This window comes from Ixodes scapularis, unplaced genomic scaffold (assembly GCF_016920785.2).
Source record: "Ixodes scapularis isolate PalLabHiFi unplaced genomic scaffold, ASM1692078v2 PGA_scaffold11__112_contigs__length_91849675, whole genome shotgun sequence".
In the NCBI taxonomy this organism is placed as follows: domain Eukaryota; kingdom Metazoa; phylum Arthropoda; class Arachnida; order Ixodida; family Ixodidae; genus Ixodes; species Ixodes scapularis.
This window is the reverse complement of record NW_024609837.1, coordinates 43,943,302-43,959,270: the sequence shown is the minus strand read 5'-3', so window position 1 is coordinate 43,959,270 and position 15,969 is coordinate 43,943,302. Positions and strand designations below refer to the sequence as shown.

The 15,969-nt window shown below is 47.1% G+C and overlaps 1 protein-coding gene across 7 annotated transcripts in view; it reads right to left on the bottom strand.

The window, feature by feature from the left end:
• Nucleotides 1-15,969, bottom strand: part of LOC8023735 (electroneutral sodium bicarbonate exchanger 1) — a 228,045-nt gene that overhangs the window by 105,622 nt on the left and 106,454 nt on the right. For 4 of the 7 annotated variants that reach the window (XM_040499323.2, XM_029973134.4, XM_040499325.2 and 1 more), the window contains exon 1: nucleotides 8,554-10,525. The exons of the other annotated variants lie outside the window; for them this stretch is intronic. In XM_040499323.2, the coding sequence (XP_040355257.1) occupies nucleotides 8,554-8,639 (86 nt within the window). In that variant the 5' untranslated portion in view covers nucleotides 8,640-10,525. Of the gene's footprint in view, nucleotides 1-8,553; nucleotides 10,526-15,969 lie in introns of those variants that run through there. 7 annotated transcript variants of the gene reach the window in all.

Genomic DNA, 15,969 nt, shown 5'->3' with positions numbered 1-15,969 from the left:
CGCCGACGATGTCGATGCCTCAGGCGGCACCATGTTCCTCGGCGCCGAGAGGAGCAGGGCCGAGCTGCTAGAAACAGCGTTTCAGCTGACACTGGGGAAAGGAAGCATTGCCAAAGCTAGAGTACGGGGTGACCGGGAGTCTTGCCGCGTCTCAAGATGCTGGCGCGCCTCAGCCTTTGTAGTGTTTTCTTTCACCTAGTGTCAGCTGAGTCGTTCTTTTAGGAAGCCAACCCAAGAGCGGCCGAAAGCCCCATTGCGTCCGGTAACGCCTGACACGAGGGTGGCGGCCGAGCGCGCGCTGCGCGTTCAGTAGCGGCTCCCTCAGCTCCGAACGGAGTCCCTCGAGTCGGAGTCATCGGAGCGCCTACTGAACGGCAAAGAAAACCGCGGCTCCAAACCTTCTTCTACGCAATTTCCGCTTCCTCCCCTGTGCCAGACGGTCTCCGAGTAAACTGGAAGCAGACGATGGCGAGCACGATCGCTTTGACTGTACACATCAGCGCTGCTGTTCGAAGCGATGCAACGCGATCGAGCCCTTCGCTTGGCGGTGCGAAGGCAGCTACTGTTATGAAAACCGACAAAAACGTCGTCGGCACACGCAAAATATAGAGCTCGGCGAATCTACGCCGCCGGTTGCGATACTTTTATACGGCCATACGTTTGCTCTGCCCTTCGTAACGAACTTCCTATAGAATGTATTCGTATGCACACGGGAAGTTCGGCCGCGCTCGGCGATCAAGGTTTTGTCGGCCGAAGCGAGCGTCAGCCAACGTGCACCCCGATTTAGCTACGCAAACAAAACATCAATCGGGATCATGCTCTGCATCGGAGTGTCCAACCGGCTTCCAAAGTCGCGTTCGTACCCTGCCTTGCTCTGTTGAGCGCGGACAGGATTATCGTCGATATTACCGAGTTTCCGTGCAACGGCGATCAAGACACGGCGTCAAACGAACGTTTACGTTGTTTATTAGCATATTCAAACCCAACAAAATATGGTCTAATGCATTTTCCGAAAGAGCCTTACCTGAAAAAGAAATTCGAACGCGTTATTCGTCTTACCCAATTGAGCACTTTTCATTAACAAAAGCGAGCAAACCGCACACCCACGATAGCGTATATGTTATCCGAGGTACCAATGTTGCGTATATGTTATCCAAGGTACCAAAGTTGCGTATATGTTATCCGAGGTACCAAAGTCCGTCTAATACGAGTATCCTACGTTCATCCCTCGGCTGCAGCAATGCGATGGGAGCATTCGAGCGCTTATCACCCAGGCGAAAAATGCCGAGTCACCGCGCTGTGAACGGATATGCGGCTTTCGGGGAAGAGAGCTACTGCGCATGCTCAGAACGCCTTCCACATCTCAATAGACAAAGATGGCAGCGCGCAGAAGGCGATTTTTTGGGAAAGGTATATTAATACCACCCGCAAGAATTCAACCTTTAAGAATGCGAGTCACGCGAACCGATATTTAAATTTAAGTGGATCGTCTCGGCTAATTGGAAAGGATCCAATGCGCGAGGCGACTCGAGGCAACTCGCAAAAACGTCGAAATCCATACACGGCCTTGAAGGCCAAGAAGGCTCGGCGATCGAGATCGCTGGAGATTACGTCAGAGCGGCGAACTGGGCGGATTTTTCATGAACCAGGAGAAATTCGCTTTTTTTCAGTATTATTATTATTCTCTTTGAGTATCTCAGACGCACAAAAAAAAGAAAAAAAATCAAAACTAATTGAATTTCTTTTTTTGCTGCATTGCTGTAGGTTTATTTAGAATTCATTAATGAGAAGACAATCCGAATCTCCCCCCCCCCCCCCCCCCCCAAAAAAAAAAAAAAGAAGAAAATGGCGGCCGGTGAACAATGAAGTGGAGGTCGCCTCCTCTCCAGCTCCGCTGAAGTTATGTCGGCGTGCACTGACTTTCCGTCTGGCGTTTGTCAATGGTAACCGTGCGACTCTCTCTCTCATTTATGGACTTCCCTATTGCTCAGGGGCTATTTTTAAAACTGCGCGACCATAGTCCGCTTCACCCTTACCATGGAGCGCTGCGGAGGCTGCGACTTATACGGTATACTCATTACAAGTAATCAAATCACTCGCAATCGATAACTTTTTTTGAGTGATTTTGTAATCATTCGAATACATCTATTACGAAGTAATCGCAAGAACAATCTGGTTAGTTTTGGAAATACTAAAATTACTGGTAACCGTCACTATTTGTTTTTTCTTCCCTTCCTAACGACGTCCTCGAACAAAGTCTTCGACGGGAGGACGGCTTACCGAAATCGGTGGATAAAAAAGATAAGTAATTCCTATTTCGGTGATCCTAATTCAATAATGGACAGCACGAAAGGTCCGTTTTGAAACCTGCAGAAACGTCTGCCGTTTTGAACTTCCGAAGTAATCGGAAAAGTAAAGGTTATTTCTGTTAAGTAATTCCCAATTACTTTTTTTCCTCAAGTAATCAAACGATTTCATTGAATACTTTTTAACCAAGAGTATTGTAATCGATTACTTTTTTTAGTAAAGTGTACAAGACTGGATGCGAGAGTCGCACCCGTGTTCATGACGTCGCTTCTTACGGTGCACGCTGGTTTGACTTTCTCCTTCACCAGAAATTGGATTATGCACCGCTGCTCCAGAGTCACTGACAAAGTGCTCGTCCGCCGCCTGATGGCCTCGAACTGCCGACCATGTGGGAAACACGTCATTTCGGGCGCGGGGTGTTAAAGGAGAGGATTACGTTAAGGTCCTCTGCAAGTTTCATCGTGATACTTCTTGTTCAGCGATTTCGTATGGAAAGGTGAACCGATCAACCTTGACGACACTGGCAGGAGTGCGCGTGCGCCGCTGTAATCGGCGCTCGAGCACGCGCTCGAGCACGCGCTCGCGCGTACCTTTGACTGTATTGCCACAAAATGTTGTCTCCGAATATAACTGTCCTTGTAAGGAAAAATCTTGGGAGTTACACACGCTTCGGTTAACTTCAAGAAATAACGTGTTTTAGTAGACATGGTTCCGATAACCGATAACGATATCCGATGACGACACAATGCATACGGAATGGCGTCGGCGGAGTAACAGGTATCGTTATCGGTGGGATAGAGAAAGACTCTCTAGCATAAAACAACTCATTAAAGGAACACAGGTGAATCTAGATTATGTCGAACGATGATTATGTACACGCGATGGTATTTTTCCAGATAAGTCGACCCAGTTATATCTCAAACTTAGTATATCCAAAATATTTGTGGGCACAACTTGCAACTTTAACAAATGTTCAAAAAAAAAAAAAAAAAAAAAAAACGCGGGCTTTTGCGTGTTTGTATGCCGAAATAATTTTTACAAACTTCGGCCGCGTTCTAGAATTTACTCCATCCGACTCCGGAGTAAAGGTTTCGTACCGTGGCGTCTCAAAACTTACTCGCGCTTACTCGATGACGTCAGAATACGCGCTCTAGAAGCGGGTTGTTTACGCTGGAGTAATTACTCGGATCGGTAAGTAGCGCGAGTAAAGACGTCACGTGATCTGTTCGCCGTGTGCTCGTCGTCTGCTTTCTGCGCTCACAGTCGTCGAAGCTCGTCTGCTCTATCGGCTTTGATGGCGGAAGTTCGAAATGGCAGAGGACGAGGTGCAACCATTCGTGTCTGTTATTGGGATTTGCTATTTGGAACACATGATTTAACTATGTACCACGTCCAGACCTTCCGAAGGAAAGTGTGCTTGTTGTTCTGGAGTGCGAGCGTAAACCGGAGCTTATCCGCATCCTCGTCTTTGGCGTTGGAGTAAACTTCCTATCCTTACCTTCAAGGCTGAAGATCTTCGAACGCAGTGAATGATGTAGAACGCGCGTAATGAGAAGATAAAGGCCTGTTCACACATGTAGCGGAGCGCTACAAGCGTAGCGCTGACCTCGCGCAAAGCGCGTGCTGACAGGAGCGTTCACCAGCTTTGTATCGCACCGTCAATACTGTTGTTCATGGAAAACAACAAGTAGCGGACGACAAGTGAGAAGCGCTACATTAGCACTTCGCTGCATGTGTGAACCGGCCTTAACGCGCCTGTAAAGCAGTGAAGGCTTCCAAGATTTCATGTATATGATCAGTCGACAACCCGACTTCCGAATATATTCGTATCAAAGCGAACTTAATTATAGTACGTTACAACCCAAGAAGGCAGGGAGAGGGAAATGAAGGTTGGAGAAGAAGAAGCACACGTAATGCTAGAGGGGAGAGGAGGAAACATCCTCCTCTCTCCTCCTCCCAGGCCTTCTTTTCCCTCGCCCTATACCTTGTTGAGTTAAACCCCCCTGGGCTGTACCGCTACACCATGTGGAAGCGAATTCTAAATTCCCGCAAAACGTAATCGGTGGAAATTACGATGCGTGTTGCGTACACGTTTAGGGCACCTGGACTAGACTTGCAGCGATCGCGATGATTCATAAAACCAATTTTTATGATGTCTAACTGAAATGAGTATATATATATATATATATATATCTTAATATACAGTCCAAAAGGGAAGGCGAGTAAGTGGAGCCGATGGAGCCACCTCGGAGAACACCGCGCTGTGAAATAAAAACATCGCAGCGGTTAATATATTCTCGTCTCTTCGAGTGCTTCCTCCATGATCAAAAGCGATCGTCCGCCATTTTCCGCCATCGCTGCTATGTTCTCTCTTCGCCGTAGCCCAAGACGAAAGTCGAACCGCGTATAGTATCCGGGTGATAATTCCGGCCGTTCCAAAATCGAGTCCGCGGATCATTTACTTGCGACGTCACGGGTGAGGAGGCGAAAAATGTAACTATGTTCTGTTAGCCGGAATCACACTTGCTCGTACATTATAATTTACGTTAGCCGCTTCATACACGTGTATATGCTCCGTCCGAGCACGTCTGCAAATGGCTTTCGTATGACCGTCGCGCAAGGAAGACGAAACCAAGCCGGCATGAGTGCCGGGCGATACCGGCGTGCTGCGACACACGAATTGCGATGCAATGGTTGTTTCGAAGATTTTTTTGGCTGCGTCGCACTGCGGATGGTACAGGTATACGGAAAAAAAAAAAGAAAGAAAACACGTGGCTTGGGCAATTCCTGAATGCCACTGCGCGAGCACGCGCGCGCGCGATGAGATACACGGTTCACCGGGCCGCGTGTGTACAGCGGCAGACCTCGACGCAAACGCTATCCGAGGATATGACACAGCCATGTTTTGTTTGCCGGTGTTCCGTATAAACAAAAAATCACACAAAAAGACCGAGTTTTAATTAACGCGGAACGTGCCTCATCGGCCGAATCTTACCAGAAAACCGTCATGGAGAACCGTTTCGGAGGTCTGTGACGTCACGACGTCATGTGACGCCATGATGTCACTTGAGAGCGGGACGTCGTATGACACCGACATTATGACGTCACGTGACTAATCAGAGCCGATTGAAGCCATGATGAAACGTGACGTCACATGACGTCCTTCATGACTGTTCTCTCATAGAAATCGGCTGATGAAACAAGTTTTGTGTTAAAACCCAATCTGACCGCGCAGGTGCGTTTTCTTTTTTCTCCCTCTATGTGTGTTTATTCATTTTCCCACTAAATGTATACTAGTAACAATAACAATTTTTTTTCCATCCCATTACCTTCGCGATGGAAGGAGACCGAAAAAAAAAAAAGCTGCATAGATGCAACTTGGAGAAAATGACGTCACTTGACCTCAAGTCACACGACGTCGTAGTACCACGTCACACCGCGACGTCGGTGTCTGACCGATACCACTCAGAAGAGCGCTACAACGGAGATATCTATCTACCGCTTTGCTTGTTCGCCGCTTGGGGCGCGTCGGGAACCCCACAAACGGTGACGTCACGCACGGGCCTTAGGTAGGTGGTGTTGCCCTGGAGCAGTAGCGGTGTTTTCAAAGCCCCGCGAATTAGCAGAAGGGCAATCACAGGAATACACGACGTGCTCGGTAATTTTTTTCGCTCCGACGTGAAGAAAGGCATAGAGAAGAGTAACCGCCATTCGTGCTTTTTGCAATTACTGCCTCTAAACAGTAATTAAGAAACAACTACAATGACTTTTAAACGATGGTAGTTGATTACAGTTAAAATGAAGAAGTGATTACATTACAACTATAGTGAGTGTTGGTCAAAATACAATGGCAAAATACCATTACGAGCTACTCAAAAAGCAACTGAGTTAGTTATTTAATTACGTGCAGGAAAAAGTAACGAGTTTGTTACAAATTTGCAGAAAAGTTATCGATTTACAATTATAAAATTACTTTCACGCAGAAAGTAACAAATTACAATTACGAATCACTCAAAAGGGACTAAATTACAATTCAGTTATTGTGATTTAATTACCACGCAATTATGTTTCGAGCCTCACAGGCATAGCGTCGGATTATTCTATGACGAGTGGGACGCAGCCGCAGTGCCACCATATAGTTTCGGACTCATTCAGACTCAATGAATTCAGCGATAGATAGCAGCAAAAACTATAGACGCTTTACACACGCGCCAGACTATAGTCGGTTACAAGTCAAGAAGGTAGGAGAAGCTCCTCCCACAAGTGTGATGCGCCCGTTTCAAATCTCTCCGCAGTCGAAAGAAGAGTTCACTGGAAACGCTCCTTGTTCCGCTTCTATGGATTCCCACTTGTCTCCGATCCCACTTTTTAAGAAAGCGACCTTTGTATTCATCGGAGAGGGAACCGAGCCCCTAAAAGCAGCCTTTGTATCCATCGGGGGAGAAGCTAATCCCCGAAAGTCGTATTTGTTTCCGTCGGTGGGGGAGAACTCTAATCTCCCTCTCGTGGCTTCCACAATGCTAAGTCAAAGTCAAAAGGTAAAGCAAATATGTACAGAAAGGCAAGACCCTCCTCGCGCGTTGGCCGCGACGTCACGGAAACGGTGGGACGCTATTGGATGCGGAGGTGGCGGAGGGATATCCGATTCCCTTTGAGGGGCATTTGCCGCTACCTTCTTAACCTGTAACTGACTATAGAGCACTATATAGCTCCTACGGAGCAGAGTAGCGCAATCCTTTGAACCCCGTGTTTTGCCGACAACATGGCCGACAGAGCGGCTCGGCGAGAGTCACGTGGTACTCAGGGTTCCAGGAGGCGGCCCGCCCTATGGGAGAATACATGGAGATCGACATAACACGGCTGATTAAAAAACTAACGGCGAGTTCACATTTTTCAAAACTAGCCTGTCGTGAAGTTAGTAAAGTGCTAAACACTGTGTCAAAGTTTTAATAATATCGGATGAGTGTGCAAATTTTGAGAAGGCAATTTCCAAGGCAATGGCGTTTGAAGCAGACGATTTTTGCTCGCAGCGGAGATGGGCTTTTCGGGTTGGCCGGAGCGGGTCACGTGAATGTTGTGACGTCGCCGTGTCGTCTGCTGCATGATGCCGCTCAGGCAATTTTTTAAAAAAAGTTACGTCCTTGTATGGCACAAAACTTATCGCATATTATTCTAAAATGTTTCATTATTATGTCAAAAATGATTTCCATTCCGCACATCCCCACAAAACTGAAGAAACAACGATTTTCTCACGTTCTCCATGCATTTCTGACCGCAGTTGGAACCTCCGGGCGTTCGCCACTAGTCGCCGAGAGACGGCGTTTTAGATTGCGCTACTCTGCTCCGAAGGAGCTATATAGTGCTCTACGCCAGACTACAGCCGCCATTGCTGACCTTCTTTTGTCTTATGGAGATACCGAGTCACTGAAACGGCTCTTGACGAACCTTCAGAAACGCCAATGCTGGGTAGAAGGACGCAATAGAATTTAAGATGGCAAAAACCTGGCCTGCTATGGTAATGATGAAGTAAAGAAAATTCAATAAGAGGAAACAAAAACTGAAGGTCAGTTATGGCGGCGCCCATGCACAGCTGCTGCAAAGCGTCTATACTATACCAAGCTTGATGGGCTTGATGGTATATAGGTTGCCAGACGAATGAGCGAAATGGACTCGGTTCAAACAAACACCAGTGAATGTAGTAACACGAAATATAAACGTTCAAAAGATAAAACGCGGTTCAAAAATCTTGAACGTATCCCTTCTTTTTTATCGCGTTTACAGTTAGGATGGAACCGGTCGCACGTGAGTGACACCTGGAACGCAAGATGGATCCATCAGTCACGTGTCATTGCCAGTAAAAGGGCGGTGAGCCAAGTCCAACTTCCACGCATCAACGAACAGACTTAACGAGAACTCTTAGCAGGGACGCGCTACAAAAACAAGTTACCAGGACAAAAGAAGGCAGAAGAAAAATCGGAAACCCGCCCTGAATCATTCAACCGCTCAAGACGTAGTGTACAACAAGCGGCACACCGCACCGCAAGCTGCTGTTCTCTCCAAACGGGTTACACGCTGGAAACCGTGCCACATCCACGGGCTGACGTATGTACTACAGTCCCCGATAACCCAGACAGACAGGGAAACGCGTCACGCAAAGTCAACCTCGTTTAGGCGAGCGGCAAGCCGGGGATAAATCAGGTATGTGATCAAACTATACCGCGGTGAGAGAGAGAAAAATTCTACTACCTCATATTTTGTCGGGGTGGGATGACCAACGTGCGCAGCGTTGTCTTTTCCAGCAGCGGCGCGTTGCATTCCGGATCTTCATTCATGGTGGGGCCGTTCAAGGATCCAGTCCAGCAGTTCAGCGGTTCAACTGTTGGTTAGCTGATGGACAGTGGCTGGGATTAGTCTGGTTCTCCAGTATGGTGTCTGGGACAGGCGGCTTCTTTTTGGTGCCAAACTAAATATTTATCTTCGTAGCAGACAATTTCTTTCAGTAGCAGACGATTCCTTTGAGTAGCAGACAATTTCTTCTTACTAGCAGACGCTTTCTTCCAGTAGCGACGACTTTTCGATAGCAGACGCTTTCTTCCCGTAGCGACGACTTTGCGATAGCAGCCGATTTCTTTGCGTAAGAGTGGTTTTGTTCGTTCTTTCGCAGCAGACGTTCTCGACGGAAAAAAAGATCTTCGTGTAGACGGCTCGGAGAATGTGGAGAAACTTTCGACGAAACCGCGGCGGACGCACGCACTACGGGCACTTTGGACAGAGAGCAGACGACCGAAACTTCCCGCGATGCAACCAGTGCTTCGAAAAACTTGCCCGCCTCAAAGGAAAAAAAAAAAAAATTAAATCCAACACGTTCCAGATCCAACGAGAAGCTCGAAATGTCTGACGACTGCCAACCACAACGCTGAAAGCGAAAGAGACAAGCGCTCAGGCGTTCACGGGACGGACCGTCTTGCAAGCCGCACGTTATCCAACACTGTGCGGATCGGCTTTCAAACACGCTCAACACTACGCTGCTGCCGTTGCTGCCGCGGGAGCAAGCCAGCGATGCAAGCGATGCTAGCGCAGTTCCCAAGGGATGCCGCTAAACTTTTTTTTTTCTTTTTATCTTGCTGATTTTTTTGTTTTAACGCGGCTGCGACAGCAGCCAAATAGGTCGTCCTCTCAAAAAAAAAAAAGTACCGCTTGAACGGACAGCTAGGCAAGACCCTCGACACTGTGCCCCCTTCTTCCAAATCTCCGCCGCACCGAAGCCTGCCTTTTTTTGCAAATTCGGTTTCTTCCTACCGCTTGGCGAGCAACTTGGTTCCTTCGATGCGGCCAGCCCGTACGGACGGTGGATTGCTGGCAGTGTGCCGACGACTACTACTCACGGTCGATGCGGCGCCAGATCCAATGCAGGTTTCCAGGTAGGGCAACCTCGCGTAGAGACCGTGCAACGTCAACGACATCCAAAAACCGGCGTTCTCCCGAAAACAAAGAACTCTCGCAAAACACCTCGTCCAGTTCCACCGCACAACACAACACACACACACACACCGCAGACCCGTCTACACGGCCCGGCACAGGTTTCAAAACGCGCCGAGTCGTCTCCACGCTGCTCGCGCTGCTACAACGGTCGACAGATCACTGCACTCGTTCTTCGGCGAAGCAAACGGCGGACGTCACATAAAAGAAGGGAGGAGATCAGCGCCGGCGCTCTTTCGCGAGGTTTCGAACGTGGCGGCCAGCTTCGATCGCCTGCAAATAGGCTTTAACCGCTCTTCTTTTCTTTTTACACGCTGCGAAAATCCGTTTTGGTTGGCCTTCGATGTCGGACCATAAAAGTGTCGGCGGCGGTTTCGAAGGTTTTCCACGGCAGGCAGCAGCGGTGAGCCAGGAACGCCGCAGAGCGGCAGCAGAGCCAACCCTACTACGACCGCCACACACGCCGCGACCGCAGCCGCTCCGAGACGAGGCAATGGAACGGGAGGGAAGAGAAATCCCATGTACAGAAAGAAGGAACAGAACGCGAAAGAAATAAATTAAAAAAAAAAAAAAAAAAAAAGGTTAGATGAAGCCCGTAAGAAAAAAAGAAATCCAGTTCTTTCTTTCTTTTGTACTTTTTTTAAAAAGTGCGGGGACGCCGATAGGAAGGGGAAATAAGCCTATGTGTCTAGTGCTGCGTAGACTGGATGTTCCGGCCGTGGGCAAAAAGAAAAAAAGAAAAAAATTAAGCCGCCGGCGATGTCGCCCGCTCCGACGTTGCCCTTTCCAGAAAACGGGGGAAGGGGCTTTGTAGGGGTGAAAAGTCCGTTTTTGAACGACCGTTTATTTGAAAGTTGGATTCGTACGTGTCTTCGTTTGCACGCCAACCGCACCGATGTACTCGTCAAACCGAAAGCCGGGGTCACCCGAGTAGCCGCAAGCCATCGCCTCCGCAAACAATATACACCACTCCTGACAGCGAAGAAAATAAGCCAGGGGTGGCGTGCAAACGTGAGTGATACGAAGGAACAATCAATTATTAACAACAGAATAAACGTTAAAGAAATCAAGATCGCAACAAATACATTTATAAAAGCGTTTTCACCGGCACCAGCCAGAGTTTCCTCCTCCTACCCACGCGCTAATCCTCCTCCTCCTCTTCCAATCTCTCTCTCTGCGTTGCTCTTTCGCTACGCTACTAAAATATCGGAGCTTGTGCATTCCGATGCGTGACGCCCTCCCATCTGTTCTTTGCCGTTAAAACCGCTGAAACGACACTTCGCGTGACGTACAGGACACGTATCATCGTATGACGCCGCTATTATGCGCCGCCGCCTTGCGTGTGCTTTAATAGCAGACGAGACACCTGAAACAGACGCGATCGGCCGCCGACGGTTGGAAGCAGACGACGCCGGCAAGAACGCGCCGCAGTAGCCGACGATTCCAATATTACAACCAGCTCAAAATCCGTAATAAAAAATAAAAAAAGTCCGGCTCTTCGCGGACTAATGTCCCCTTTTATGTGGAGAATTAAGATATATGAAGGTGCATTTTAGATTAGACAGTTCGGTCAGGGCGCGCAGCAGTAGACAATTCTTCAGTAAGCCGGTGTATGACCTAGTTTTAATGAATCCACAAGTGTCAAGGCAACACGCTGGGAACGTTTTCATAACGCGGTGGCACTCCTAGGGTAGAGTGGCTGCACAAGTAGCAGACGCGATCGGCCGCCGACTGTTCGAAGCAGACATGGAGGTAGGAAGCTTCTGGAGGCGACAGCCGGGGGAAACTTCCGGTTTGGAGAGGCACCCATGGGGGCACTCCCACCGACTGCAACATTACAGTGTTCTAGATTCTAGAACACTGTAGCAACATCTACTTCCGGTTTCACTCGAGATTTTCTCGTTTGGCTGGCTTGAGCCTGTATGTCGCCCTCCCCTTATTCCCACCTCCATGGAAGCAGACGACGGACGGGTGGCGGCGGCAGACGATTCAACTATTAAAATCGAAACCAGACGTGGAATTTAGGTTCTAATCCTATAATTGTCATCAGGATGTTGAATGTAACATGCTGGAAACGTTTCAGTAACACCGGGGCTTGATCTGCTCCATAAGTGGCAGATATGATCGGCCGCCGGCCGTTAGAATTCGGAAGCAGACGACACCAGACAGGACGCGCAGCAGTAGCAGATGATTCAAACATTAAAACCGAAACCAGACGTGGAGTTCCGCTGCTAACCCTCCATCTCCTGTCTAACGGGTATATCCTGTTCATTTTTCAATTCAGGCGGCAGAACCAGTAGCCCGTCTAACGGGTATTCTTGTCCTTAAGATTTTCATTGCAACAGGCTGGGAAGTTTGAGTATTGCCGTGACTATTCTGGCTCTTATTGGCCTCCACAGTGGTGTGGCGAACTTTTCTCGAATCTGTGGCTCGAATGATTCGGCGAACCTTTGACTTTCCCCAAAATTCGACGAAGTTCGACTTCTAAACGATGCCGCCAAAAAACCACGCAAAAAAAAAGAAGGGAAACGTGTTTTTTTTTTTTTTTAATAGTTCATTGTGCATTACATAAAATCGTTCCCAACGTTTGCACATCATAAAAGCAAAAAGATTTAGTTTTTTCATGCTTTAGCTAGTTTTATTAAAGGAGCGGTGCAAATATTTTTGTGCTTTGCGCGAATACCGCTTAGAGCGAATCCCTGACGTTTATGACCAATGAAAACGCGTTCGTTTTTCTGCCCACGCAATAGAAGTCGCATACAAATGAAAGAAAAACGGGCAGCGTTCACCCCCTCAACTCGCAGCCAGAATACAATGTACTAGAAAAAAAACGGCCACGTGATCTGGAGCTGATTATTTGCCGCCAATGTTGATCACGAATCCCGGAGAAAAGCTCACCGGAGATAAGCTCACCGGAGATAAGCTCGCCGGAGATAAGCTCGCCGGAGATAAGCTCGCCGGAGATAAGCTCACCACAAAGCTCCGGCGGATGCGGAGAAAAGCTCACCGGCCATTGAGCGTATGCGGAGAAAAGCTCACCGATTTTTTTGTTTCTTCTTTTTAAATGGAGGCTGTTGGATCACGCGTAACATGTCCCAATTTATTATCATTAAAATTCGTCAACTTTTTAAAAGAGAAAATCTACTTTTTTTGTATTATTTGTTAAGCTTATTAGGTATATTGCTCCCAAACTAATAATTGCGGGCGAGCATTTTCTGCGGTTTTCTATCTGGGCAACAAAAGCCTAACTGAAAACTTTATGAGCTTGAAGAACAGGACAAAGTTCGAAAACCTAATAATGTCTGCCTAAGACCTAAAAACCAGAACTGTAAATGCCGAAAATCTGAAAGTGCATGCGCAACAACGCGGTGCCTGAAATTCTATTTGAAGTTTTTGTTAATTTTTGAAAGCAGGATAAAACTGTCAGTAGGATATCGAGGTTGCATTTTTCCACGGACATGCACGTTTTCTCGTCGTTCGTGATCGTGTTTCCACACGTTGCCTTTGTGTGATAGTGCCCTTCTACAGCGAGTCACCCATGACCTTCAGAGCTGCGCACTGTCATCGTTGTTACTCGTGACCTAAATTTGTATTTGTATTTTTTTTTTTTTTTTAATTTAGACGAAAAAATCTGGGGCTATGGTAAAAGAAGACATGCTCGTCTTCTGACAGGACGCCAGCCCCAGGTTTTTACAGCACTCAACAGAGAATATATAAGAAAAAAAGAAAAAAAAAAAAGAATCATTCTCACACGTATCACATACATCAGCATTTGATAAAATATCAATTTGGCTTAAAAATTAAAAAGAAAAAGAAAATTAAATATTGGAGTACAAACAGCAGGTCACGAAAGGTTTAAAATATAGGTTACTATACTCGCGGTCAGCTTTCTGTGACAATCCGAAGAGAGGAGGAAAGCGCGTGTACAGCGGTTCCTGCACCCTCTCCCCTAGCATTGACCGCATTGCCACAGAAAGCTGACCGCGAGTATAGGTAATTCTCAAACGTCTTGATTGACCTATACTCCGCGACAACTTTTCTTGGCAATGCAGTGGAAGGCACAGGCCCGCGTCCCCTCTCCCATTTGAAGTGTGAGCGGGCTCTCCTCCTCTCCCCGGAAATGGGGAGAGGAGGAGAGCCTGCGTACACTCAAAATGGGAGAGGGAACGCGGGCCTGTACCTTCCACTGCATTGCCAAGAAAAGTTGTCGCGGAGTATAGGATATTTACAAAAGATCTAGTCTTCTGTTGTGTAGGGAATTGGGCGAGTTGGTAAACGTTATACATGATAAAAAAACCACTCAAACGACGACGACGACGTAGTGAAGACAGCACGAGAGGAGGAAGCTGTTCTCGCAGCTAAAGTTTTGTTAGTGAAATTAACAGAAAGAAAACAGCTTAGCCGACACTGATTACATCAACAAACACAAAACTTATCTTCAGGCACTACACAATCTTTTGAGCTGAAGCGGTTCACACACCGTTATTCATATTAGCTCGCAAAAAAGAAACCTCTTTATCTGACAGAGTTACCAAGGGCGCAAAGTCAGCTGTTAATAAATTGTTTTTTTATCGGTGTCCGATGTTCTGATTTTATACTTGCGGTATCATTAATATACAGAATGGGTGATTACTAATTTCTGAGGAATGAATATGCATGCCCAATGCACTTCAAGAGTATTACAAACACGAGGACATATATTTAATGAAGTGACGAATTCGAATTGTGTTAAATTGAAACGTGTGACGCAGAATCCGCTAAGTTAATAAACAATTTTTAAAAATCGGTGAGCTTTTCTCCGCATCTGCCGGTTTTGCGGTGAGATTTTCTCTAGTGAGATTTTCTTCGGTGAGCTTTTCTCCGGTGAGCTTTTCTCCGGTAAGCTCTACTCCGGTGAGCTTTTCTCCGGTGAGCTTTTCTCCGGTAAGCTTTACTCCGGTGAGCTTTTCTCCGGTGAGCTTTTCTCCGGTGAGATTTTCTCCAGTGAGCTTTTCTCCGCTACCCGTTAATCACAGCTACGCGCTGAGGTTGGCAAAGCACAGGACACGCGCTGAATTCCAGACATCGTAAGGGTTCGGCTGTTGTCGTCATTGCCGCGATTGGACCCGAATGCTTGTCGAGGTATTGATTATCACGAGCCCCAAATCGAGTACTCAAGCAATGTCCGTGTTCAATCTATAAGCTGCATTCAAATATCATCGCTGGGGATACTGCGACCCTCACGATACGTCATCAAGTTTTGCGAAGGAGAGAAAACGCTCGCTTTTATCCTTGACTCTTGAGATTACACCACTACAAAGCGGTTTTTTGGTCGATGGCGTTGCGGGCGAGTATATTTGGGCCCCACGAGTGCCAGTAAACTCGTGTAAAGTAAAAAAAAAACATTCCAATTGAATATCTTTGCACCGCCCCTTGAAAGTAAAACAATAAAGAAATATACCCAACAAATATAGCGCATTTCCTCCACCAGGTGGCGTCTGGCCGCTTTTAATTTTCGCATATGCTCACAAAGGCCGAACTTCAGGCGAATTTTTGTCGATTTTCAGATACAAGTTCGAAAAAGATGAACCTGGTCGAACTCAATCCCCGGCACGTTTGTGAGTTGTAGCCGTGTTCAGCATGTTCGGGTGTTCAAACGTGACCGAGAATTGAATGGCAGAGGTGCTTATTCCCGACCTGGATTTCTGTTCTGTTTCGCTACCTTTTTGTTTAGTTGCAGTACAAAACGTGCCCTGTCGTTCCCAATTTTCTTTTTCTTCTTTTTTCTTCACCCCGGGATTACGTTTTCCTAGGACGTCACGAACAAAAAAGTGGGGAGGGCGTGATGTCACCCTGAAAGGAGACAAGAGTGAAAAGAAAACCGGAAAGGTGTGGAAATATATATATATATACATCAAAACTGGACTGGCAAGGCTGGCAAAAAAAGCTGTCGGAGTAGAAACGGGTTAAACTCGTGGACGACCCGCTTTGTAATTGGTTGGTTCTGCTGCGAGTAACGTTTCAAAGACAAACGCAACGTTTTTGTCGGAAGAACAACTATGTCATATGGTCTGTGAAAGAATCGTGACCAAATGGTATCCTTGACTCGGTTACATAAATTGCGTAAATCACTTTCTGGGCATTATATGTCGCAATGTTATCCCATGGGCGAGTGAACAGCCCGGAGTGCAAAAAAGTATCGCA